Source organism: Tachyglossus aculeatus, chromosome 4, assembly GCF_015852505.1.
Source record: "Tachyglossus aculeatus isolate mTacAcu1 chromosome 4, mTacAcu1.pri, whole genome shotgun sequence".
In the NCBI taxonomy this organism is placed as follows: Eukaryota; Metazoa; Chordata; class Mammalia; order Monotremata; family Tachyglossidae; genus Tachyglossus; species Tachyglossus aculeatus.
In genome coordinates this window covers 137,146,714-137,170,131 of record NC_052069.1, presented here as the reverse complement: position 1 = coordinate 137,170,131, position 23,418 = coordinate 137,146,714, and the positions used below count along the sequence as shown (strand labels likewise).

Below are 23,418 nucleotides of genomic sequence, written 5' to 3'. Positions count from 1 at the left end.
CATCATTATCAATTGTATTTATTGAGCGCTTACTGTGTGCAGAGTACTGTACTAAGTGCTTGGGAAGTACAGGTTGGCAACATATAGAGACAGTCCCTACCCAACGGTGGGCTCACAGTCTAAAAGGGGAAATGGCAACAAACCTTGTGACTCCCAGACCCGTGCCCTAACCCTATGCAGCAGAAAAATGGCAGCAAACCTTGTGACTCCCAGGCCCGTGCCCTAACCCTATGCAGCAGACAAAGGGCAGCAAACCTTGTGACTCCCAGGCCCCTGCCCTAACCCTATGCAGCAGACAAATGGCAGCAAACCTTGTGACTCCCAGGCCCTTGCCCTAACCCCATGCAGCAGACAAATGGCATCATTATCAATTGTATTTATTGAGCGCTTACTGTGTGCAGAGCACTGTACTAAGCGCTTGGGAAGTACAAGTTGGCAACATATAGAGACAGTCCCTACCCAACAGTGGGCTCACAGTCTAAAAGGGGAAATGGCAGCAAACCTTGTGACTCCCAGGCTCATGCCCTAACCCTATGCAGCAGACAAATGGCAGCAAACCTTGTGACTCCCAGGCCTGTGCCCTAACCCCATGCAGCAGACAAATGGCATCATTATCAATTGTATTTATTGAGCGCTTACTGTGTGCAGAGTACTGTACTAAGTGCTTGGGATGTACAGGTTGGCAACATATAGAGACAGTCCCTACCCAACGGTGGGCTCACAGTCTAAAAGGGGAAATGGCAACAAACCTTGTGACTCCCAGACCCGTGCCCTAACCCTATGCAGCAGAAAAATGGCAGCAAACCTTGTGACTCCCAGGCCCGTGCCCTAACCCCATGCAGCAGACAAATGGCATCATTATCAATCGTATTTACTGAGCGCTTACTGTGTGCAGAGCACTGTACTAAGCGCTTGGGAAGTACAAGTTGGCAACATATAGAGACAGTCCCTACCCAACAGTGGGCTCACAGTCTAAAAGGGGAAATGGCAGCAAACCTTGTGACTCCCAGGCCCCTGCCCTAACCCTATGCAGCAGACAAATGGCAGCAAACCTTGTGACTCCCAGGCCCCTGCCCTAACCCTATGCAGCAGACAAATGGAATCATTATCAATCGTATTTACTGAGCGCTTACTGTGTGCAGAGCACTGTACTAAGCGCTTGGGAAGTACAAGTTGGAAACATATAGAGACAGTCCCTACCCAACTATGGGCTCACAGTCTAAATGGGGAAATGGCAGCAAACCTTGTGACTCCCAGGCCCCTGCCCTAACCCTATGCAGCAGACAAATGGCAGCAAACCTTGTGACTCCCAGGCCCCTGCCCTAACCCTATGCAGCAGACAAATGGCATCATTATCAACTGTATTTATTGAGCGCTTACTGTGTGCAGAGCACTGTACTAAGCGCTTGGGAAGTACAAGTTGGCAACATACAGAGACAGTCCCTACCCAATAGTGGGCTCACAGTCTAAAAGGGGAAATGGCAGCAAACCTTGTGACTCCCAGGCCCCTGCCCTAACCGTATGCAGCAGACAAAGGGCAGCAACCCTTGTGACTCCCAGGCCCCTGCCCTAACCCTATGCAGCAGACAAATGGCAGCAAACCTTGTGACTCCCAGGCCCGTGCTCTAACCCCATGCAGCAGACAAATGGCATCATTATCAATTGTATTTATTGAGCGCTTACTGTGTGCAGAGCACTGTACTAAGCGCTTGGGAAGTACAAGTTGGCAACATATAGAGACAGTCCCTACCCAGCAGTTGGCTCACAGTCCAAAAGGGGAAATGGCAGCAAACCTTGTGACTCCCAGGCCCGTGCCCTAACTCTATGCAGCAGACAAATGGCAGCAAACCTTGTGACTCCCAGGCCCGTGCCCTAACCCCATGCAGCAGACAAATGACGTCATTATCAATCATATTTATTGAGCGCTTACTGTTGCAGAGCACTGTACTAACCGCTTGGGAAGTACAAGTTGGCAACATACAGAGACAGTCCCTACCCAATAGTGGGCTCACAGTCTTAAAGGGGAAATGGCAGCAAACCTTGTGACTCCCAGGCCCGTGCCCTAACCCCATGCAGCAGACAAATGGCATCATTATCAATTGTATTTATTGAGCGCTTACTGTGTGCAGAGCACTGTACTAAGCGCTTGGGAAGTACAAGTTGGCAACATACAGAGACAGTCCCTACCCAATAGTGGGCTCACAGTCTAAAAGGGGAAATGGCAGCAAACCTTGTGACTCCCAGGCCCGTGCCCTAACCCCATGCAGCAGACAAATGGCATCATTATCAATCGTATTTATTGAGCGCTTCCTGTGTGCAGAGCACTGTGCTAAGCGCTTGGGAAGTACAAGTTGGCAACATATAGAGACAGTCCCTACCCAACAGTGGGCTCACAGTCTAAAAGGGGAAATGGCAGCAAACCTTGTGACTCCCAGGCCCGTGCCCTAACCCCATGCAGCAGACAAATGGCATCATTATCAATTGTATTTATTGAGCGCTTACTGTGTGCAGAGCACTGTACTAAGCGCTTGGGAAGTACAAGTTGGCAACATACAGAGACAGTCCCTACCCAATAGTGGGCTCACAGTCTAAAAGGGGAAATGGCAGCAAACCTTGTGACTCCCAGGCCCCTGCCCTAACCCTATGCAGCAGACGAATGGCAGCAAACCTTGTGACTCCCAGGCCCGTGCCCTAACCCCATGAAGCAGACAAATGGCATCATTAACAATCGTATTTTTTGAGCGCTTACTGTGTGCAGAGCACTGTACTAAGCGCTTGGGAAGTACAAGTTGGAAACATATAGAGACAGTCCCTACCCAACTATGGGCTCACAGTCTAAAGGGGAAATGGCAGCAAACCTTGTGACTCCCAGGCCCCTGCCCTAACCCTATGCAGCAGACAAATGGCAGCAAACCTTGTGACTCCCAGGCCCATGCCCTAACCCCATGCAGCAGACAAATGGCATCATTATCAATCGTATTTATTGAGCGCTTACTGTGTGCAGAGCACTGTGCTAAGCGCTTGGGAAGTACAAGTTGGCAACATATAGAGACAGTCCCTACCCAACAGTGGGCTCACAGTCTAAAAGGGGAAATGGCAGCAAACCTTGTGACTCCCAGGCCCGTGCCCTAACCCCATGCAGCAGACAAATGGCATCATTATCAATTGTATTTATTGAGCGCTTACTGTGTGCAGAGCACTGTACTAAGCGCTTGGGAAGTACAAGTTGGCAACATACAGAGACAGTCCCTACCCAATAGTGGGCTCACAGTCTAAAAGGGGAAATGGCAGCAAACCTTGTGACTCCCAGGCCCCTGCCCTAACGGTATGCAGCAGACAAAGGGCAGCAACCCTTGTGACTCCCAGGCCCCTGCCCTAACCCTATGCAGCAGACAAATGGCAGCAAACCTTGTGACTCCCAGGCCCGTGCTCTAACCCCATGCAGCAGACAAATGGCATCATTATCAATTGTATTTATTGAGTGCTTACTGTGTGCAGAGCACTGTACTAAGCGCTTGGGAAGTACAAGTTGGCAACATATAGAGACAGTCCCTACCCAGCAGTTGGCTCACAGTCCAAAAGGGGAAATGGCAGCAAACCTTGTGACTCCCAGGCCCGTGCCCTAACTCTATGCAGCAGACAAATGGCAGCAAACCTTGTGACTCCCAGGCCCGTGCCCTAACCCCATGCAGCAGACAAATGGCGTCATTATCAATCATATTTATTGAGCGCTTACTGTTGCAGAGCACTGTACTAACCGCTTGGGAAGTACAAGTTGGCAACATATAGAGACAGTCCCTACGCAACAGTGGGCTCACAGTCCAAAAGGGGAAATGGCAGCAAACCTTGTGACTCCCAGGCCCCTGCCCTAACCCTATGCAGCAGACAAATGGCAGCGAACCTTGTGACTCCCAGGCCTGTGCCCTAACCCCATGCAGCAGACAAATGGCATCATTATCAATCGTATTTATTGAGCGCTTACTGTGTGCAGAGCACTGTACTAAGCGCTTGGGAAGTACAAGTTGGCAACGTATAGAGACAGTCCCTACCCAACAGTGGGCTCACAGTCTAAAAGGGGAAATGGCAGCAAACCTTGTGACTCCCAGGCTCATGCCCTAACCCTATGCAGCAGACAAATGGCAGCAAACCTTGTGACTCCCAGGCCTGTGCCCTAACCCCATGCAGCAGACAAATGGCATCATTATCAATTGTATTTATTGAGCGCTTACTGTGTGCAGAGTACTGTACTAAGTGCTTGGGAAGTACAGGTTGGCAACATATAGAGACAGTCCCTACCCAACGGTGGGCTCACAGTCTAAAAGGGGAAATGGCAACAAACCTTGTGACTCCCAGACCCGTGCCCTAACCCTATGCAGCAGAAAAATGGCAGCAAACCTTGTGACTCCCAGGCCCGTGCCCTAACCCTATGCAGCAGACAAAGGGCAGCAAACCTTGTGACTCCCAGGCCCCTGCCCTAACCCTATGCAGCAGACAAATGGCAGCAAACCTTGTGACTCCCAGGCCCTTGCCCTAACCCCATGCAGCAGACAAATGGCATCATTATCAATTGTATTTATTGAGCGCTTACTGTGTGCAGAGCACTGTACTAAGCGCTTGGGAAGTACAAGTTGGCAACATATAGAGACAGTCCCTACCCAACAGTGGGCTCACAGTCTAAAAGGGGAAATGGCAGCAAACCTTGTGACTCCCAGGCTCATGCCCTAACCCTATGCAGCAGACAAATGGCAGCAAACCTTGTGACTCCCAGGCCTGTGCCCTAACCCCATGCAGCAGACAAATGGCATCATTATCAATTGTATTTATTGAGCGCTTACTGTGTGCAGAGTACTGTACTAAGTGCTTGGGATGTACAGGTTGGCAACATATAGAGACAGTCCCTACCCAACGGTGGGCTCACAGTCTAAAAGGGGAAATGGCAACAAACCTTGTGACTCCCAGACCCGTGCCCTAACCCTATGCAGCAGAAAAATGGCAGCAAACCTTGTGACTCCCAGGCCCGTGCCCTAACCCCATGCAGCAGACAAATGGCATCATTATCAATCGTATTTACTGAGCGCTTACTGTGTGCAGAGCACTGTACTAAGCGCTTGGGAAGTACAAGTTGGCAACATATAGAGACAGTCCCTACCCAACAGTGGGCTCACAGTCTAAAAGGGGAAATGGCAGCAAACCTTGTGACTCCCAGGCCCCTGCCCTAACCCTATGCAGCAGACAAATGGCAGCAAACCTTGTGACTCCCAGGCCCCTGCCCTAACCCTATGCAGCAGACAAATGGAATCATTATCAATCGTATTTACTGAGCGCTTACTGTGTGCAGAGCACTGTACTAAGCGCTTGGGAAGTACAAGTTGGAAACATATAGAGACAGTCCCTACCCAACTATGGGCTCACAGTCTAAATGGGGAAATGGCAGCAAACCTTGTGACTCCCAGGCCCCTGCCCTAACCCTATGCAGCAGACAAATGGCAGCAAACCTTGTGACTCCCAGGCCCCTGCCCTAACCCTATGCAGCAGACAAATGGCATCATTATCAACTGTATTTATTGAGCGCTTACTGTGTGCAGAGCACTGTACTAAGCGCTTGGGAAGTACAAGTTGGCAACATACAGAGACAGTCCCTACCCAATAGTGGGCTCACAGTCTAAAAGGGGAAATGGCAGCAAACCTTGTGACTCCCAGGCCCCTGCCCTAACCGTATGCAGCAGACAAAGGGCAGCAACCCTTGTGACTCCCAGGCCCCTGCCCTAACCCTATGCAGCAGACAAATGGCAGCAAACCTTGTGACTCCCAGGCCCGTGCTCTAACCCCATGCAGCAGACAAATGGCATCATTATCAATTGTATTTATTGAGCGCTTACTGTGTGCAGAGCACTGTACTAAGCGCTTGGGAAGTACAAGTTGGCAACATATAGAGACAGTCCCTACCCAGCAGTTGGCTCACAGTCCAAAAGGGGAAATGGCAGCAAACCTTGTGACTCCCAGGCCCGTGCCCTAACTCTATGCAGCAGACAAATGGCAGCAAACCTTGTGACTCCCAGGCCCGTGCCCTAACCCCATGCAGCAGACAAATGACGTCATTATCAATCATATTTATTGAGCGCTTACTGTTGCAGAGCACTGTACTAACCGCTTGGGAAGTACAAGTTGGCAACATATAGAGACAGTCCCTACCCAACAGTGGGCTCACAGTCCAAAAGGGGAAATGGCAGCAAACCTTGTGACTCCCAGGCCCCTGCCCTAACCCTATGCAGCAGACAAATGGCAGCGAACCTTGTGACTCCCAGGCCTGTGCCCTAACCCCATGCAGCAGACAAATGGCATCATTATCAATCGTATTTATTGAGCGCTTACTGTGTGCAGAGCACTGTACTAAGCGCTTGGGAAGTACAAGTTGGCAACGTATAGAGACAGTCCCTACCCAACAGTGGGCTCACAGTCTAAAAGGGGAAATGGCAGCAAACCTTGTGACTCCCAGGCCCCTGCCCTAACCCTATGCAGCAGACAAAGGGCAGCAAACCTTGTGATTCCCAGGCCCCTGCCCTAACCCTATGCAGCAGACAAATGGCAGCAAACCTTGTGACTCCCAGGCCCGTGCCCTAACTCTACGCAGCAGACAAATGGCAGCAAACGTTGTGACTCCCAGGCCCGTGCCCTAACCCCACACAGCAGACAAATGGCATCATTATCAATCGTATTTATTGAGTGCTTACTGTTGCAGAGCACTGTACTAAGTGCTTGGGAAGTACAAGTTAGCAACATATAGAGACAGTCCCTACCCAACAGTGGGCTCACAGTCCAAAAGGGGAAATGGCAGCAAACCTTGTGACTCCCAGGCCCGTGCCCTAACCCTATGCAGCAGACAAATGGCAGCAAACCTTGTGACTCCCAGGCCCGTGCCCTAACCACATGCAGCAAACAAATGGCATCATTATCAATCGTATTTATTGAGCGCTTACTGTGTGCAGAGCACTGTACTAAGCACTTGGGAAGTACAAGTTGGCAAGATATAGAGACAGTCCCTACCCAACAGTGGGCTCACAGTCCAAAAGGGGAAATGGTAGCAAACCTTGTGACTCCCAGGCCCCTGCCCTAACCCTATGCAGCAGACAAAGGGCAGCAACCTTGTGACTCCCAGGCCCCTGCCCTAACCCTATGCAGCAGACAAATGGCAGCAAACCTTGTGACTCCCAGGCCCGTGCCCTAACCCCATGCAACAGACAAGTGGCATCATTATCAATTGTATTTATTGAGCGCTTACTGTGTGCAGAGCACTGTACTAAGCGCTTGGGAAGTACAAGTTGGCAACATATAGAGACAGTCCCTACCCAACAGTGGGTTCACAGTCTAAAAGAGGAAATGGCAGCAAACCTTGTGACTCCCAGGCCCCTGCCCTAACCCTATGCAGCAGACAAAGGGCAGCACACCTTGTGACTCCCAGGCCCCTGCCCTAACCCTATGCAGCAGACAAATGGCAGCAAACCTTGTGACTCCCAGGCCCGTGCCCTAACCCCATGCAGCAGACAAATGGCATCATTATCAATTGTATTTATTGAGCGCTTACTGTGTGCACAGCACTGTACTAAGCGCTTGGGAAGTACAAGTTGGAAACATATAGAGACAGTCCCTACCCAACTGTGGGCTCACAGTCTAAAAGGGGAAATGGCAGCAAACCTTGTGACTCCCAGGCCCCTGCCCTAACCCTATGCAGCAGACAAATGGCAGCAAACCTTGTGACTCCCAGGCCCGTGCCCTAACCCAATGCAGCAGACAAATGGCATCATTATCAATCGTATTTACTGAGCGCTTACTGTGTGCAGAGCACTGTACTAAGCGCTTGGGAAGTACAAGTTGGAAACATATAGAGACAGTCCCTACCCAACTGTGGGCTCACAGTCTAAAAGGGGAAATGGCAGCAAACCTTGTGACTCCCAGGCCCCTGCCCTAACCCTATGCAGCAGACAAATGGCAGCAAACCTTGTGACTCCCAGGCCCGTGCCCTAACCCCATGCAGCAGACAAATGGCATCATTATCAATCGTATTTATTGAGCGCTTCCTGTGTGCAGAGCACTGTGCTAAGCGCTTGGGAAGTACAAGTTGGAAACATATAGAGACAGTCCCTACCCAACAGTGGGCTCACAGTCTAAAAGGGGAAATGGCAGCAAACCTTGTGACTCCCAGGCCCGTGCCCTAACCCCATGCAGCAGACAAATGGCATCATTATCAATTGTATTTATTGAGCGCTTACTGTGTGCAGAGCACTGTACTAAGCGCTTGGGAAGTACAAGTTGGCAACATACAGAGACAGTCCCTACCCAATAGTGGGCTCACAGTCTAAAAGGGGAAATGGCAGCAAACCTTGTGACTCCCAGGCCCCTGCCCTAACCGTATGCAGCAGACAAAGTGCAGCAACCCTTGTGACTCCCAGGCCCCTGCCCTAACCCTATGCAGCAGACAAATGGCAGCAAACCTTGTGACTCCCAGGCCCGTGCTCTAACCCCATGCAGCAGACAAATGACATCATTATCAATTGTATTTATTGAGCGCTTACTGTGTGCAGAGCACTGTACTAAGCGCTTGGGAAGTACAAGTTGGCAACATATAGAGACAGTCCCTACCCAGCAGTTGGCTCACAGTACAAAAGGGGAAATGGCAGCAAACCTTGTGACTCCCAGGCCCGTGCCCTAACTCTATGCAGCAGACAAATGGCAGCAAACTTTGTGACTCCCAGGCCCGTGCCCTAACCCCATGCAGCAGACAAATGGCGTCATTATCAATCATATTTATTGAGCGCTTACTGTTGCAGAGCACTGTACTATGCGCTTGGGAAGTACAAGTTGGCAACATATAGAAACAGTCCCTACCCAACAGTGGGCTCACAGTCCAAAAGGGGAAATGGCAGCATACCTTGTGACTCCCAGGCCCCTGCCCTAACCCTATGCAGCAGACGAATGGCAGCAAACCTTGTGACTCCCAGGCCCGTGCCCTATCCCCATGAAGCAGACAAATGGCATCATTATCAATCGTATTTTTTGAGCGCTTACTGTGTGCAGAGCACTGTACTAAGCGCTTGGGAAGTACAAGTTGGAAACATATAGAGACAGTCCCTACCCAACTATGGGCTCACAGTCTAAAAGGGGAAATGGCAGCAAACCTTGTGACTCCCAGGCCCCTGCCCTAACCCTATGCAGCAGACAAATGGCAGCAAACCTTGTGACTCCCAGGCCCATGCCCTAACCCCATGCAGCAGACAAATGGCATCATTATCAATCGTATTTATTGAGCGCTTACTGTGTGCAGAGCACTGTGCTAAGCGCTTGGGAAGTACAAGTTGGCAACATATAGAGACAGTCCCTACCCAACAGTGGGCTCACAGTCTAAAAGGGGAAATGGCAGCAAACCTTGTGACTCCCAGGCCCGTGCCCTAACCCCATGCAGCAGACAAATGGCATCATTATCAATTGTATTTATTGAGCGCTTACTGTGTGCAGAGCACTGTACTAAGCGCTTGGGAAGTACAAGTTGGCAACATACAGAGACAGTCCCTACCCAATAGTGGGCTCAGAGTCTAAAAGGGGAAATGGCAGCAAACCTTGTGACTCCCAGGCCCCTGCCCTAACCGTATGCAGCAGACAAAGGGCAGCAACCCTTGTGACTCCCAGGCCCCTGCCCTAACCCTATGCAGCAGACAAATGGCAGCAAACCTTGTGACTCCCAGGCCCGTGCTCTAACCCCATGCAGCAGACAAATGGCATCATTATCAATTGTATTTATTGAGCGCTTACTGTGTGCAGAGCACTGTACTAAGCGCTTGGGAAGTACAAGTTGGAAACATATAGAGACAGTCCCTACCCAACTGTGGGCTCACAGTCTAAAAGGGGAAATGGCAGCAAACCTTGTGACTCCCAGGCCCCTGCCCTAACCCTATGCAGCAGACGAATGGCAGCAAACCTTGTGACTCCCAGGCCCGTGCCCTAACCCCATGAAGCAGACAAATGGCATCATTATCAATCGTATTTATTGAGCGCTTACTGTGTGCAGAGCACTGTACTAAGCGCTTGGGAAGTACAAGTTGGCAACATATAGAGACAGTTCCTACCCAACAGTGGGCTCACAGTCCAAAAGGGGAAATGGTAGCAAACGTTGTGACTCCCAGGCCCCTGCCCTAACCCTATGCAGCAGACAAATGGCAGCAAACCTTGTGACTCCCAGGCCCGTACCCTAGCCCTATGCAGCAGACAAATGGCATCATTATCAATCATATTTTTTTGAGCGCTTACTGTGTGCAGAGCACTGTACTAAGTGCTTGGGAAATACAAGTTGGCAACATATAGAGACAGTCCCTACCCAACAGTGGGCTCACAGTTTAAAAGGGGAAATGGCAGCAAACCTTGTGACTCCCAGGCCCGTGCCCTGTCCCCATGCTATACTGCTTATCTATCGATCTATCTATCTATCAGCAATAACAGTAACAGTAGCAGTAATAGTAGCAGTAGTAGTACTTCACAGTCTTCTAGACTGTGAACCCATTGTTGGGTAGGGACCGTCTCTCTATGTTGCCAGCTTGTACCTTGTATCCTCCCCAGCACTTAGAACAGTGTTTTGCACATAGTAAGGACTTAATAAATGCCATTATTATTATTATTATTATTAAACACATTAAGCACTCAATAAATACCACTGATTGATTGATTGAGTGAGTGGAGAGAAGGAGGTGAGCGAACCCAGCTGTTTAGATCTTGGACAAAGTCCTTGACCAGGTTTCATACCTAAGACTCTTAACAACTCTAGTGATCATGGGACGGGGGGCACATTCCATTCTGGATAGAAAACAGTCCCCAAGGCAGGAGAAAAAACCACATTTCAGTTTGGAGAAGTGTAGAGTGGCATCCTCCAGGGACCTTGGCTGGTTGGGTTTGGTGTTTTTGGAAGTGGCCTGGAAGAAGGAAGGAGAGCACAGTAAAATCGCCACAAGGGAGGGAGTGCTTAGGAAAATCTCCAGGCTGGAGGTGCCACCCAGCAGTTGGAGGGGGTGGAACATCATGTGGGTGAGGATAAAGATAGGAACCCTCCTAAAGCTAAGTGGAGAGCTGCAACATGACAGTGAAAGTAGGGATAAAGCAATGCAGCATGGGACAGACACTCCCACTTCAGCTATGGTATGGTAGGCTTGGAGCCAACGGTCATACTAGACTGTAAGACCATTATGGTCAGGGTTTATTTCTGCTAATTCTGTTGTATTCTTCCAAGCACTTAGAACAGCGCTCTGCACATAGTAAGCACTCAGTAAATACCACTGATTGATGGATTGAGAGAGTTACCAAGGAGTCTGTGCTGAGCCTTCTTTCTAATCACTGGGGCACAGCAGAATTTGCTGAAAGTCCAAATGGACCCTGGGCCCCATCAGGGAGGGGGGAGAAGATGGGGCAGAAAGGGCAGTGCTGCCGTCCCTGAGCGATCACGGGGCTCTCGCTCCCAGGGCTCTGAGAACAGTGTTCGCTGCCCTGCCCTGGATGGAGAGGTCAGCCAGGATGTTTAGGGGGATGGAGCGACTTCCATCTGAGGAGAATCTGGGAGGGACAGGGATCTATGGTCTGGAGAGATGATGCAGGCTGAGAGGACAAGGAGCCCAAACACTTCACTCCTGTAGTGCTAACTTTGTCACTGTGCTCATCCTCACCTGTCTCCCTGCCCACCCCTAGCCTACATCCTGCCTCTGTCTTGGAATGACTTCCCTCCTCAAATCTGACAGACAATTACTCTCCCCACCTTCAAAGCCTTATTGAAGGCACATCTCGTTCAAGAGGCTTTCCCAGACTAACCCCCACTTTTCCTCATCTCCCACTTCCTTCTGCATCCCCCTGACTTGCTCCCTTTGCTCTTCCCCCATCCCAGCCCCACAGCACTTACATACATATCTGTCATTTTATTTATTTGTATTGATGTCTGTCTCTCCTCCCTAGACTGTAAGTTCATCCTGGGCAGGGGATGTCACTGCTTATTGTAGTGTTATACTTTCCCAAGCACTTAGTAACAATAATAATGGTATTTGTTAAGCGCTTACTATGTGTCAGGAACTGTACTAAGCACCGGGGTGGATGCAAGCTAGTCATATTGGACACAGTCCCTTTCCCATGTCGGGTTCACAGTCTCAATCCCCATTTTACAAATGGGGTAACTGAGGCCCAGAGAAGTGAAGTGACTTACCCAAGGTCACACAGCAGACAAGTAGCAGAGCTGGGCTTAGAGCCCATGACCTTCTGACTCCAAGGCCCGTGCTGTAGTCACTACTTTGCATACAGCAGAGGCTCAGTAAATATGATTGAATGAATGAATTCACAGAACCAGGGAGCGGGCGGACAGGGTGAAGGGCAAGCACTGAATCTCTGCTCCCCCAACCCTGCCCCTGCCCCCACCAGGACGAGGGGCATCCACTGTAGCTGTAGGGAGGCAGGAACAGAACAACCACAAGGAAACATTCTTCCCCAGCTTGGGGGTGAGCATGAGGACTCTGTTCCCACAAAGAGCTCTTTAGCTGGAAACACCAGCTGGCCCAGAGAAGGTGGGACAGATTCATGGATCACTGGAGGGACAGTCAGGCATGGAGAGGGGAGAGTCAGGGGTGTTGGAGTGTCCATCCTTGACCATGAGGGTAGATGTCCAGGAGGACAGCCAGCATGCCACTGCAGAATGGCTCTGTTAATTCTTCCCCCTTTGGAGACCCCCTCTTACCCGCACCCACTCCTGCCCCTGACATAAGTCCCTAGAGCCAGACACAGCCTGCCGAGCTGGTACAAGTTCTCCTCGTCGCTTACTGGTCCAGGATCGCTACCCAAATCACCCCCCCTGCCCCGCCCCATCGCATATCTCCTTGTGGGGACACAGTGAGGCAGGCTCCGGAAGCAGGGAAGCCCACATGGAACAAGGCTCCTCTCCCCTCTCTTTCCTTTCCCTTCCATTCCTTCCCCTCTCCTCCCCTTCCCTCCCCTCTTTCACCCTCCCCTGTCCTCCTCCTCCAGTTTACTCTCTTGCTATCTCTGTCTCATTTCTTCCTATAATTTATTCATTTATATTAACATCTGTCTCCCCCTATAGACTGTAAACTGTTTGTGGACAGGGAATATGTCTGTTATATTGTCGTGTTGTACTCTCCCAAAAAATTAGTACCGTGCTCCGTGCACAGAAAGTACTCAGTAAATATAATTGATTAACTGTTGCTCTTTGGCTCTCCCTGTCTCTCCATCTCTATCTCTGTCATCTTTCCTGATCCCTCCCACTTTTCCCTTGCTCTCAGGAACGTTTCTGGAGCTTGGATAAGACAGAGAGCAAGGTCCCAGCCCAGGTGGTGTTCCAGATCTGGGACAACGACAAGTTCTCCTTCGATGATTACCTAGGTGAGTCCGGGTCTCTGCAGGCCATTCCTTCATCCTCAGGGGGTAACCTGCCTGAACCCCCAGGGCAAGGGCAGGTCATTGTCTGGCTGGAAGGGTTTTGGGCATGGGGGGAGAAGGAGGAGGATGATGAAAGGCAGGAGGAGGAGGAGATGAAGGATGAGAAGGAGAGAGAAGAGGAGGAGGACAGAGAGGAGAAGCAGGAGAGAAAGGAAGAGGAGGAGAGGGAGAAGGAGCAGAGGGAAGAGGCAGAAAAGAGGAAGAAGAAGAAGGGAAGAGGAACAGAAGGAAAAGGGGGGGAGGAGAAGGAACAGGAGGAAGAAGTGGAGAGGAGGAAAGAAGAGCAGAGGGAGGAAGAGGAGGAGAGGAGGAGAGGAGAAGGAACAGAAGGAGGAAGAGGTGGAGAGGAAGAAGGTAGAGCAGAGGGGAGTAAGGAGGAGGAGAAGGAGTAGAAATCAGGTCTCAGGAGGGCTAAGGGTAGGGTCAGGCCTGTAGGGGGAGGGTGGTACCACTGTCTGATTGGGACTCCAAACTCCATCCCCTCTCCTGTGCCCTTCTCCCGTACCCCGCCATACCCCACAGGCGCCATCCAGCTGGACTTGAACCGGATGCCCCAGCCGGCCAAGACGTCTGAGAAGTGCTCTCTGGACCAGCTGGATGACACCTTTCACCCAGAGCGCTTCGTGTCTCTGTTCGAGCAGAAGTCGGTCAAGGGCTGGTGGCCTTGTGCTGCTGAGCAGGATGTGAAGAAAACTCTTGCGGTACATCCACCCCCCCTCCCCGACCCCCGTCCCACCCTGTCCTGCTGTGGCTCCCTGGCAAAGAAGGAGGCCCTTCCTGCCATCCGGATATCTCCTGGGTGGTTCAAGGGCACCCCCTCCAGAAAGCCTTCCCAGATTCACTCCTCCAACCTGTTGGGCCCCCCCTTCCGTCCAACCATACATCCATGTCTTCCTCCCCTCTGTCCTCCCTCCACCTTCCTTCCATCCTCTCTCCATCCTCCCTCCCCCCCTCCATCCCTCTCCTTCCTCCCTCCAGCCTTCCTCATTCATTCTTCCATCCTCCCTCTGCCATCCCTCTGGTCTCCCTCCAGCCTCCCTCCATCCTTCCTTTTAACCATCCCTCCATCCTCCCTCCATCCCTTCTGACTGACTCCACATCTCCCCTGCCAGTCCAAGAGCCCCCAGCTGGGCAGGGGGTGGGGCAGAGACATCTGCTGTCCATCAGGGACCCTCCAGAGCCAGTACAGAATACTGCTGTGGCAGTGTCCAGGACAGGACATGACAGGTGGCAGCCGTGATTCCAAAACTCCTGGCAGGTTCATCCATCATCCTTCCCTCTCACCTCACAGTCTGGACCGTGGGGATGGAAGCCGGGAAGTGGGGAGCCTTGATGATCATGTGAGAGGGTTCAGAAAGCAGTGGGGTCTGGTGGAAAGAGCATGGGGCTGGAAGTCAGTGGACCTGGATTCTAATCCTGGCTCCACCACTTACCTGCCATGTGACCTTGGGCAAGTCACCTCAATTCTCTGGGCCTCAGTTTCCTCATCTGTAAAATGGGGATTTGATACCTGTTCTCCCTCCCCCTTAGACTGTGAGCCCCTTGTGGATAGGGACTGCGTCCGACTTGGTTACTGTATATCCACTGCTATGGTTAGTATGGCCCATAGTGAGCACTTAACAAATACCATAATTATTATCATTTTTATTAACTCGGATCTGGTGCCTGGGCACAGGGTCCCAGAGGGATTCAACCAAGGTCATACCTGTGTTGAGCAGGACAGTGACTGCCTGCAAGGATAACAGGAGCCCCAAGATCTGGTCCTTTCCTGGGCCCCTGAACCCAGGGCTCAGCCTCCCTCCTTCCCTTCCCTTCACAGGGCAAGCTGGAAATGACCTTGGAGATCCTGTCTGAGCCAGAACACGAGGAGCGACCAGCCGGGCTGGGCCGGGACGAGCCCAACATGAACCCCAAACTCCAGGAACCCAAGTATGAGCCCTACCCTGCCAGGCCACATGAATGAACCCAGACCCAGGAGGAGGGAAATCAGGCTGCGGGATTAGTGGAAATCAGGCAGGAAGCCTTGAGAAAGCTAGCCAGCGAGGCCCTTGGTTATCAGGCAGTGGTAAATGACAATCCATCATAGAGGATAATGAAAATCAGGCAGCAAGTCTCTTGGAAGCCAGGCAGAGGTTGATGAAAATCAGACTGCGAGGTTAATGGAAACTAGGCAGTGGGCTGAATAGATGGACTGCCCACCGCTTTTCCTGGCTATTCCCTTGTGGTTGGTCCTCTAGGAGCCAGGGGTGTGGGATTCGGGTGGGGCATGATCAGGTGGGGGGCTGGGTGATGGAGCGGGGTCCAGACCTGACTGTGCGTGGTGTCCCAGGCGCCCGGACACGTCGTTCCTGTGGTTCACATCTCCGTACAAGACTCTGCGCTTCATCCTGTGGCGGCGTTTCCGCTGTGCCTTCATCCTGGCCCTGGTCCTGCTGATTCTGCTGCTCTTCCTGGGAATCTTCATCTACGCCTTCCCGGTCAGCATCCTGCTGCAAGCACATATATGTGCATATGTGTGAGGAGGTGCATGCGTTCATGTATGGTGGGGCAGGTTCTCTGCTGCAGGAGCTTGTGTCTGTGTGTATTCATTCAATCGTATTTATTGAGCACTTACTGTGTGCACAGCACTGTACTAAGCGCTTGGGAAGTACAAGTTGGTAACATGTAGAGACGGTCCGTACCCAACAGTGGGTAGTCTAGTCTAGTGTGTATGTCTGTGTGCATGCACATATGCTCTTGAGTATGAGGGCAAGGCTCTCCGGCCTCCCACTCAGGTCAGATCCTTTCCCCAGGGGACGTGAGTGGCCACAATTCTTCCCACGTGGCCCTCAGAGCCAAGCAGTCAGCAACCCAGGCCCCCCAGCCTTCTCTTCTCTGGACTCGATGGCCCCATCCACTCCCCAGCCGGTACCTCCACCAACCTGCCTCCAGCTTTGACTCCTTCTCCTCCTCTGAGGCCTCTCCGACTCTGGGCCTGCTACTCTCTGGGCTCCAGGAGACCTGGGGATGACTGGCCCCATCGTCAGGGCTGGTGAAGGGGCTGGTGTGGTCAGATTTCTGACCAGCCAGCCAGGGGGCAGGGATGGGTTTTGCCCCATCTCTGAGCTCTGGCTGAGGACAGTAGCAGGCTCAGATGTGACTGCCCCCATAACTGTGGCAAGCTGGAGCAAGGTGGAGTAGACTGGGGAGACTGGTGCAGAGGGGTCCCTTGGCATGAGTTGTAGTGGGGCCTGCGGACATGACATTTCAGTCGCCCCCTCCAACCATTCCCCACCCCCCAACTCCCTTGGGCTTTGTGAGGCAGAGCATGGTGAGATGGGGGATAGACTGACCATAGGATTCCTGGACCCTCCGGTCAATTAATCAATTGATCAACTGTATTTATTGAGTGCTTACTGTGTGCCGAGCACTGTACTAAGAGCTTGGGAGAGTACAGTATAACAGAGTTGGTAGACTCATTCCCTGCCCAAGCTTAAAGTGTAGAAGGGAAGATGCACATTAATATGAATAAGTAAAATTACCAATGTATACATAAGTGCTTCGGGGCTGTGGGGCGGGGGGTGAATAAAGGGAGCAAATCAGGGTGACGCAGAAGGGAGTAGAAGAAGAGATGAGGGCTTAGTCAGGAAAGGCCTCTTGGAGAAAATGTCCTTCAATAAAGTTTTGAAGGTGGGGAGAGTGACCGTCTATTGCATGTGACAGAGGGCATTCCGGGCCAGAAGTCGGTGGCGAAGTAGACGAGATCGAGGTGCAGTGAGTAGGTTGGCATTTAGAGGACCGAAGTAGTAGGAGAGTAGCAGGGTGAGGTAGGAGGGGGCAAGGTGATGGAGCGCTGTAAAGCCGATGGTGAGGAGGAGTTTCTGTTTGATGTGGAGATTTGATCCCTGGACCCTGGGACCCCCAGCTCAGTCCCAGTTTCCTGGGGACTGGGGTTCTGACCAGACTTGTGGACCCTTGCAGATGAAGGTACCTGCTCTATGAAGGCAACATGGGCCAGTGTCTCAGGTTCCCAGTTTGGTGCCGGGAGGACTGGCATCCCCCAACAGCTGTCCGGGCCAGACACCCAGCCTCACTGTCCCCCAGTGTCTCTGACCAGTCCCTAGAGTTGGGGGGAAGTTCCCAGATGGTGTCCGTCTGCCCCCTTCCCTCTCCGCAGCTGCCTCTTCCCTTCCCCAGCTTTCCAAGGAGCCACAGATACCTGAGGTGGAAGGGCCTTTGAGAGGTCATCTAGTCCAGCCCCTTGCCTCCCAGTCTCATGCCTGCAAAGGGCTTCGGCTCAACCCCATCCATCCCCCGTTCTCTCCGTTCTCCCTTTCAGAACTACGCAGCCATGAAGCTGGTGAAGCCATTCAGCTGATCGGATGTCCGCCGAAGGGAGCCGCTAGAGTGGGCTCCTGGGTGCCCCGGGCCCAGAGCCGCCCCTGCCCAAGATACCGCCTGGCAGTGCTCCAAAATGCCCTCGATGCTGCCTCCTTGAACAGCCAGTCAGCTCATCCGAGCCACAGCACTCAGGCCCCGGGCCGTCCCCCGGCCCGCTCTGCCCCCACTCCTGCCCCTGCCCCAACTCCATGCCATCCCTGCCCTCGCTTCTGCCCCCGGCCCCCGTATCCACCTCCAACTCTCTGTCTCTTTTTTGGAAAGCTTGAATATCACTATACATCTGAGTTAAACTGGAGACTTGTGTGGGTGTGCATACCAGTGAGGCAGTGTGAGGGTGTTTGCATGTGGACTGTGCATATGTGTGTGTGTGTGTGGGGGGGGGTGTATATGTGTGTGTGCGCACATATGCACACAAGTGTACTCGTGAATATTCTCGTTTCTCCCCTCTGGCTGGCAGCCCTGGGAGGCTGGGTTCCAAGCTCTAAGGTCAAGGGTGGGACCCTTAGTGGTCATCCAGTCCGTGGCCCTGGCTTGGGGCAGAATGGAGACTGAGCCATCTCTGACTCCCCCGAGTCAGTGTCCCCTTGATTTCATCTTTGTTTACTAATGGGAAACTTTGTTTACAAGCAGGGAGCAGGAGCAGGGAGTGGGAGCAAGGAGCAGGAGGCACCTCCGGCAGGGCCGGAGGTGGCTGATTTGTTTGGTCGCCGTGTCTCATGTGGGTTGTGAGTGTTACGCAGGAAGGAATAGTGTTTTCACATGCTACTCACAACTTGCCAACGCAAAATCCAGTGGGGCCCTACGATCTTGGGACGATGTCCCCCCTGCTTTCCTCCACACTTTCATTGGCCAAGCACTTTCCCTTCTTATTTCCTTACTGGCCCTAGAAGGAAAGTCAGGGTAGGGTGGCAGTCTCCCCCACTGGACAGGTGGGGAAACAGAGGCCCAGAGAGGTTAGGGGACTCACCCAAGGTCTCGGAGAACTCCGAGCTGAGGCAGAAGAGGACCCAGACCGCCTGGCCCCCAGTTCCAGGCTCGGCTCTTTAAACAGGGCCGGGCATCCCCAGATGGAGGTTGGGGCTGGCCAGCAGGGAGAGAGGATGGGGCAGACGACTTAATTTGGGGATCTTTCCAGTCCCTCTGGGAAGCTCTCTGGTCTGGTTGGAGACCCAGCAGGAGCAAAGGCAGGCATCCAGCCCAGGGAGCTTGGAAACAGGGGGACAGTGGCTTTGTCCCAACAGCGAAGGACCCGGGGGGCACCAGCCCAGTCACTCACCTCCCCCCCACCCCAAACTCTGGGTTGTTGCCAACCCTTGGGCCCGGAAGGCCTCCCCCTCTGAGCCGGGTGGGCTGCAGACACCCCCAACCCTGCCAGGAACACATCTGTGTGCTTGTTTCACCCTTCGCCTGCCTCCACCTCCGACCGCCGCTGTGCTCGCTCTGGAAATAGCATAATCCCCGTTTTATGAAACACATCGGGTCTGGGACGGGGGGAGATGGTGGGGAGGGGGCAGGGAATCTGAGCTCAGGCGGGGCTGGGTTGGCCGCCTTGCCAACCTGTGACCTCAGCGCTGCCCCGATCCTGAGAGATCCACAGTGTCTTCACTGCACGTCCTCGGGCCCAAGTGTCTCCGTTCTGTCTGTCCCCTTTCTGGAAGGAGTGGGAGGGGGAAGGGGAGGAAGAGAGGGATGAGAGAGGGGAGGAGGAGGAGGAGTGGGAGGATGGAATACACAAGTGGAGGAACGGTGTATATTCTAGCAGAAAGAGCATAGTGTGGGAGGTGGGGGACCCGGGTTCTAATCCTGGATCTGCCCTTTGCTTGCTGTGTGACCTGGGGCAAGTCAATCAATCAGTGGTATTTACTGAATGCTTACTCTGTGCAGAGCACTGTACTAAGTGCTTGGAAGTGCTCTGGGAAGCAGCATGGTGTAGTGGTTAGCGCATGGACCTGGGAGTCGGAGGGACATTGGTTCTAATCCCAGCTCTGCTACTTGTCTACTGTGTGACCTTGGACAAGTCACTTCACTTCTCTGTGCCTCAGTTACCTCATCTGCAAAATGGGGATTGAGACTGTGAGCCCCACATGGGGCAGGGGCTGTGTCCAAGCTGATTTGCTTGTATCTACCACAGCATTTAGTACAGTGCCTAGCGCATGCTAAGCGCTTTATAAATACCATTATTATTACTATAGTAAGCACTCAATAAGTACCATTGATTGATTGGAAGAGTACAATATAATAGAGTTGGTAGACATGTTCCCTGCCCACAACCAGGTTACAGTCTAGAGGCTTACAGTCAACTTCTAATGACCTCAGTTTCCTCCTCTGTAAAACGGAGATTCAGTATCTGTTCTCCCTTAAACAGTGAGTCCCAAGGTGGACAGGAACTGTGTCCAACCTGATTAGCTTGTGTCTACTCTGGCGCTTAGTACAGCATCTGGCACCCAGTATGCATTTAATAGCTATTTATTAATATTACAATTAAGTGGCAGAGTCTCTACACTTTGTGCTCAGCAACTCCTTCAGACTTCCCTCCTGTTTCCATGTCCCAAAGCAGGTCCCTGTCTGTGGTAAAGATGGGGACCCAGAGACCCAGAGAGGATGAGTATGCTGGCCGGCCCAGGATACATGAACAGATCAGGGGGCCATATAAGGCCACATCCCCAGGGTCCTGAAGTCCCTGCCTGACCATTCCCCAGAGGATGTGAAAAACCCAGATCCGTGGTTACGGGGATGTGGGAAGGATTTGTCTCAGTAAGGGGAACTTGGGCTTGTTCACCCTCTGCTGTTTCGCCCCAGTTATTATTGCTATTATTCTTGTTAATAAAGGTCTCCAGGGAAGGCCACGATAGCCAAGTCCCCGTGCAACTTGCCCCCACCATTCCCAGTCCACAGGTGGCTCTGGTGATGTTTGGGTCCTGGCTGGAACAGCTCTGGGTGATCGGACGGCAAGTGATGCCTCTTGTGTGAACAGAGTTGAGTTTACCTGCTGTGTTCTTGCCACCCCTGCCCCCAAGCAGAGTGCCCCTCTCTACAGAAGGACCCAAAGACCATGAGACCCAGGATCCCAGTGCCCAGACAGAGCGAGAGTGCCAACCCCGGTAGCAAAATCCCTGGACCAAAACTGGGGGTCACATGACCTCCATTCAGGAGTCTGGATGATGCTTTCCCCCAAAGCCGTCCTCTGCACAGGGTTAGTATTTGCGTCTGGATTATGTACAAAGGATCTACACAACCAAAAAGAATCTACACAACTGGACAATCCAGTCTGGTCTACAAGGACTGAGCATTTCCCTTCTGCCAGAATGGATCCCTTTGGCTGGAACGGGCTTCCACATCCATACAGCCTGGTCCCACCTGCCGCTCTCCACCTGATTTTGAACAATAATTTCCCTGAGAAAGTTTCTCCCCCTGCAGTGCCCCACCCACAGGACAAAGCTGGCCCACATGGGGAGCCCCTGAAATCAGCAGCAGTATTCCCGGCGTCTTGGAACCCCAACCCGGCTCCAGGTGCCCGGAGACCACGATGGATAGGGGAAGTGGGGATCTTAAAGGAAGCGGCATAGCCTAGTGGATAGGTCCCGGACCTGGAAATCAGAAGGACCTGAGTCTAATCTTGTCTCCATCACTTGTCTGTTGTGTGAACTAGGGCAAGTCACTTCACTTCTTTGGGCCTCAGTTACCTCATTTGTAAAATGGGGATTAAGAGTGGGAGCCTCACGTGTCCAACCTGAATAGCTTCTATCTACCTCAGTTTTTAGTACAGTGCCTGGCACTTAGTAAGCACTTAACAAATACCATAAAAAAATTCCTCCCGGGCTCCAGAAGGTCAGTGGTCAGCAGAGCTGTCTGTGGCCCCTGGGCTGTGCCTGTCGGTCCGGGGAGTCTGACCAATCCAGAGGCAGCAGCAGGTCGGCTTACCCCATCCTCATCCTCTTGAGGTGCAGCGGGTCAGAGAAGCCTGTGAGTAGTTTCCCCGCTGTTAGCCGCCTGTGAGGCTTCACTGCCATTGGGGATCATGTCTACTAAACTCATTGTCCTCTCCCAACTGCCCACTTAGTACAGTGCTGTGCCCACAGGAAACTGTCAGCTCCTGGAGGGCAGGGGACGGTAGGTGGTGGCAGCCTGTTCTCCCACTGCATGGTCACCGAGCCATGGGGTCTGTCTGGGCCTGGCCCTGCCCGTCTGAGCCTCCCGGCCATGGGCCTCTTGCTTGGCACCTTCTCCTGGACCCCGGGGACGGCGGGCGGGGGCAGGGGAGGGAGAGAAGGGGATCCGGGAATTCCTTGGATGAAGTCCTTGCCCCCAGGCCGGAAGGGGCCAGGCAAGGGGCAGGCCCACATCTCCTGTTGTCTCCCCAGGAGAGGAAGCTGCGAGGATGGAAATTTCCCTCAGCCTCCACCGGGGCCTGGTGTCAGAGACATTGACTCCTAGATGGATATGCCTCTTTCTCATCTGTCTCTGCCTCTCCTTCAGCCTCCTTGAGTCTCTCTGCATGCCAGTCTCTTGTCTTTCTCTGCTTTCCAGTCTCCCCCAGTCTCACTGTGGCTCTCTGACTTTTTTCTCTCTTTTGTCTGCTCAACTTCCTTGTCTCTCCCCCAGTCTCTGTGTTTCTCTGACTGGCCTTTTCTCTCTCATCTTTTTTTCCCCTCCATCTCCTCATGTCTCTCTGATTGCCCATCTCTCTTCTTGCCTGTCTCTGCATTCCTGTCCCTCAATCCCCTCATACCTCTCTGACTGCCTGTCTCTCTCATCTGTCTCTGCCTCCTTGTCTCTTCCTCTATCATTTAGAGTCTCTATGACTGCCATCTCTATCTCATCTGTCACCACCTCCTCATCTCCCAGTATCTGGCTGTTCCTCTCTCTTCGGTCTCTCTCTCCATCTCCTCACATCTCCCTAACTGCCCATCTCTCTCCTCTGTTACTTCTTTCCTATCTCTCCCTCCATATCCTTGTGTCTCTCTTTTGTCCATCTTTACTTTCCTGTCTCTTCCTCCATTGTCTTGTGTCTCTGTCGGTTTCTCTCTCATCTGTCTCTGCCTCCCTGTCTCTCCTTCCATCTCCCCATGTTTCTCTGACTGCCCATCTCTCCCTCTCATGTCTCTGCCTCCCTGTCTCTCACTGACTGCCAGTCTCTCTCGTTTGTCTCTCGCTCTTTTTCTCTCCCTTGTGTCTCTATGTGTTTCTCTCTCATCTACCTCTTTCTCCCCAAGTATCCTTGTATCCCTCTGCCTGTCCTGGTCGGTCTTTCTCATCCAAATAGCCTCTCCCCATTTCTGGGCAGTCTCCGGGTTACCTGGACCTTATTGCCATCCCCTGCCCGCTCCTGCCACCCCCTGTCCCCCATAGCCCCTGGTCCCCCTCAAATGATCAGTGGTATGCATTGAGCAACTTACTGTCTGCTGAGCACCTCAACAAGCATTTAGGAAAGTAGAATTCGAGAGAGTTGGCAGAGCTCGTCATGATCAAAGATCCAGTCCTAACCCTGGTCCTAGCCCCTGCCCTGATTCTGCTTCTGGTCCTGGGCCCCGTTTTGGTTTTGATCCTGACCCTGGTCTGACTCTGGTC

At 52.5% G+C, this 23,418-nt stretch overlaps 1 protein-coding gene across 11 annotated transcripts in view; it reads left to right on the top strand.

Annotated features, from left to right (window-relative positions):
• DYSF (dysferlin) overlaps positions 1–18,145 on the top strand; it is a 157,711-nt gene extending 139,566 nt beyond the window's left edge. For all 11 annotated transcript variants that reach the window (XM_038744614.1, XM_038744611.1, XM_038744609.1 and 8 more), the window contains 5 exons: positions 13,314–13,413; positions 13,993–14,171; positions 15,290–15,399; positions 15,800–15,947; positions 17,789–18,145. In XM_038744614.1, the coding sequence (XP_038600542.1) occupies positions 13,314–13,413; positions 13,993–14,171; positions 15,290–15,399; positions 15,800–15,947; positions 17,789–17,827 (576 nt within the window). In that variant the 3' untranslated portion in view covers positions 17,828–18,145. The remainder of the gene's footprint in view (positions 1–13,313; positions 13,414–13,992; positions 14,172–15,289; positions 15,400–15,799; positions 15,948–17,788) is intronic.
• Positions 18,146–23,418: the final 5,273 nt, after the last annotated feature.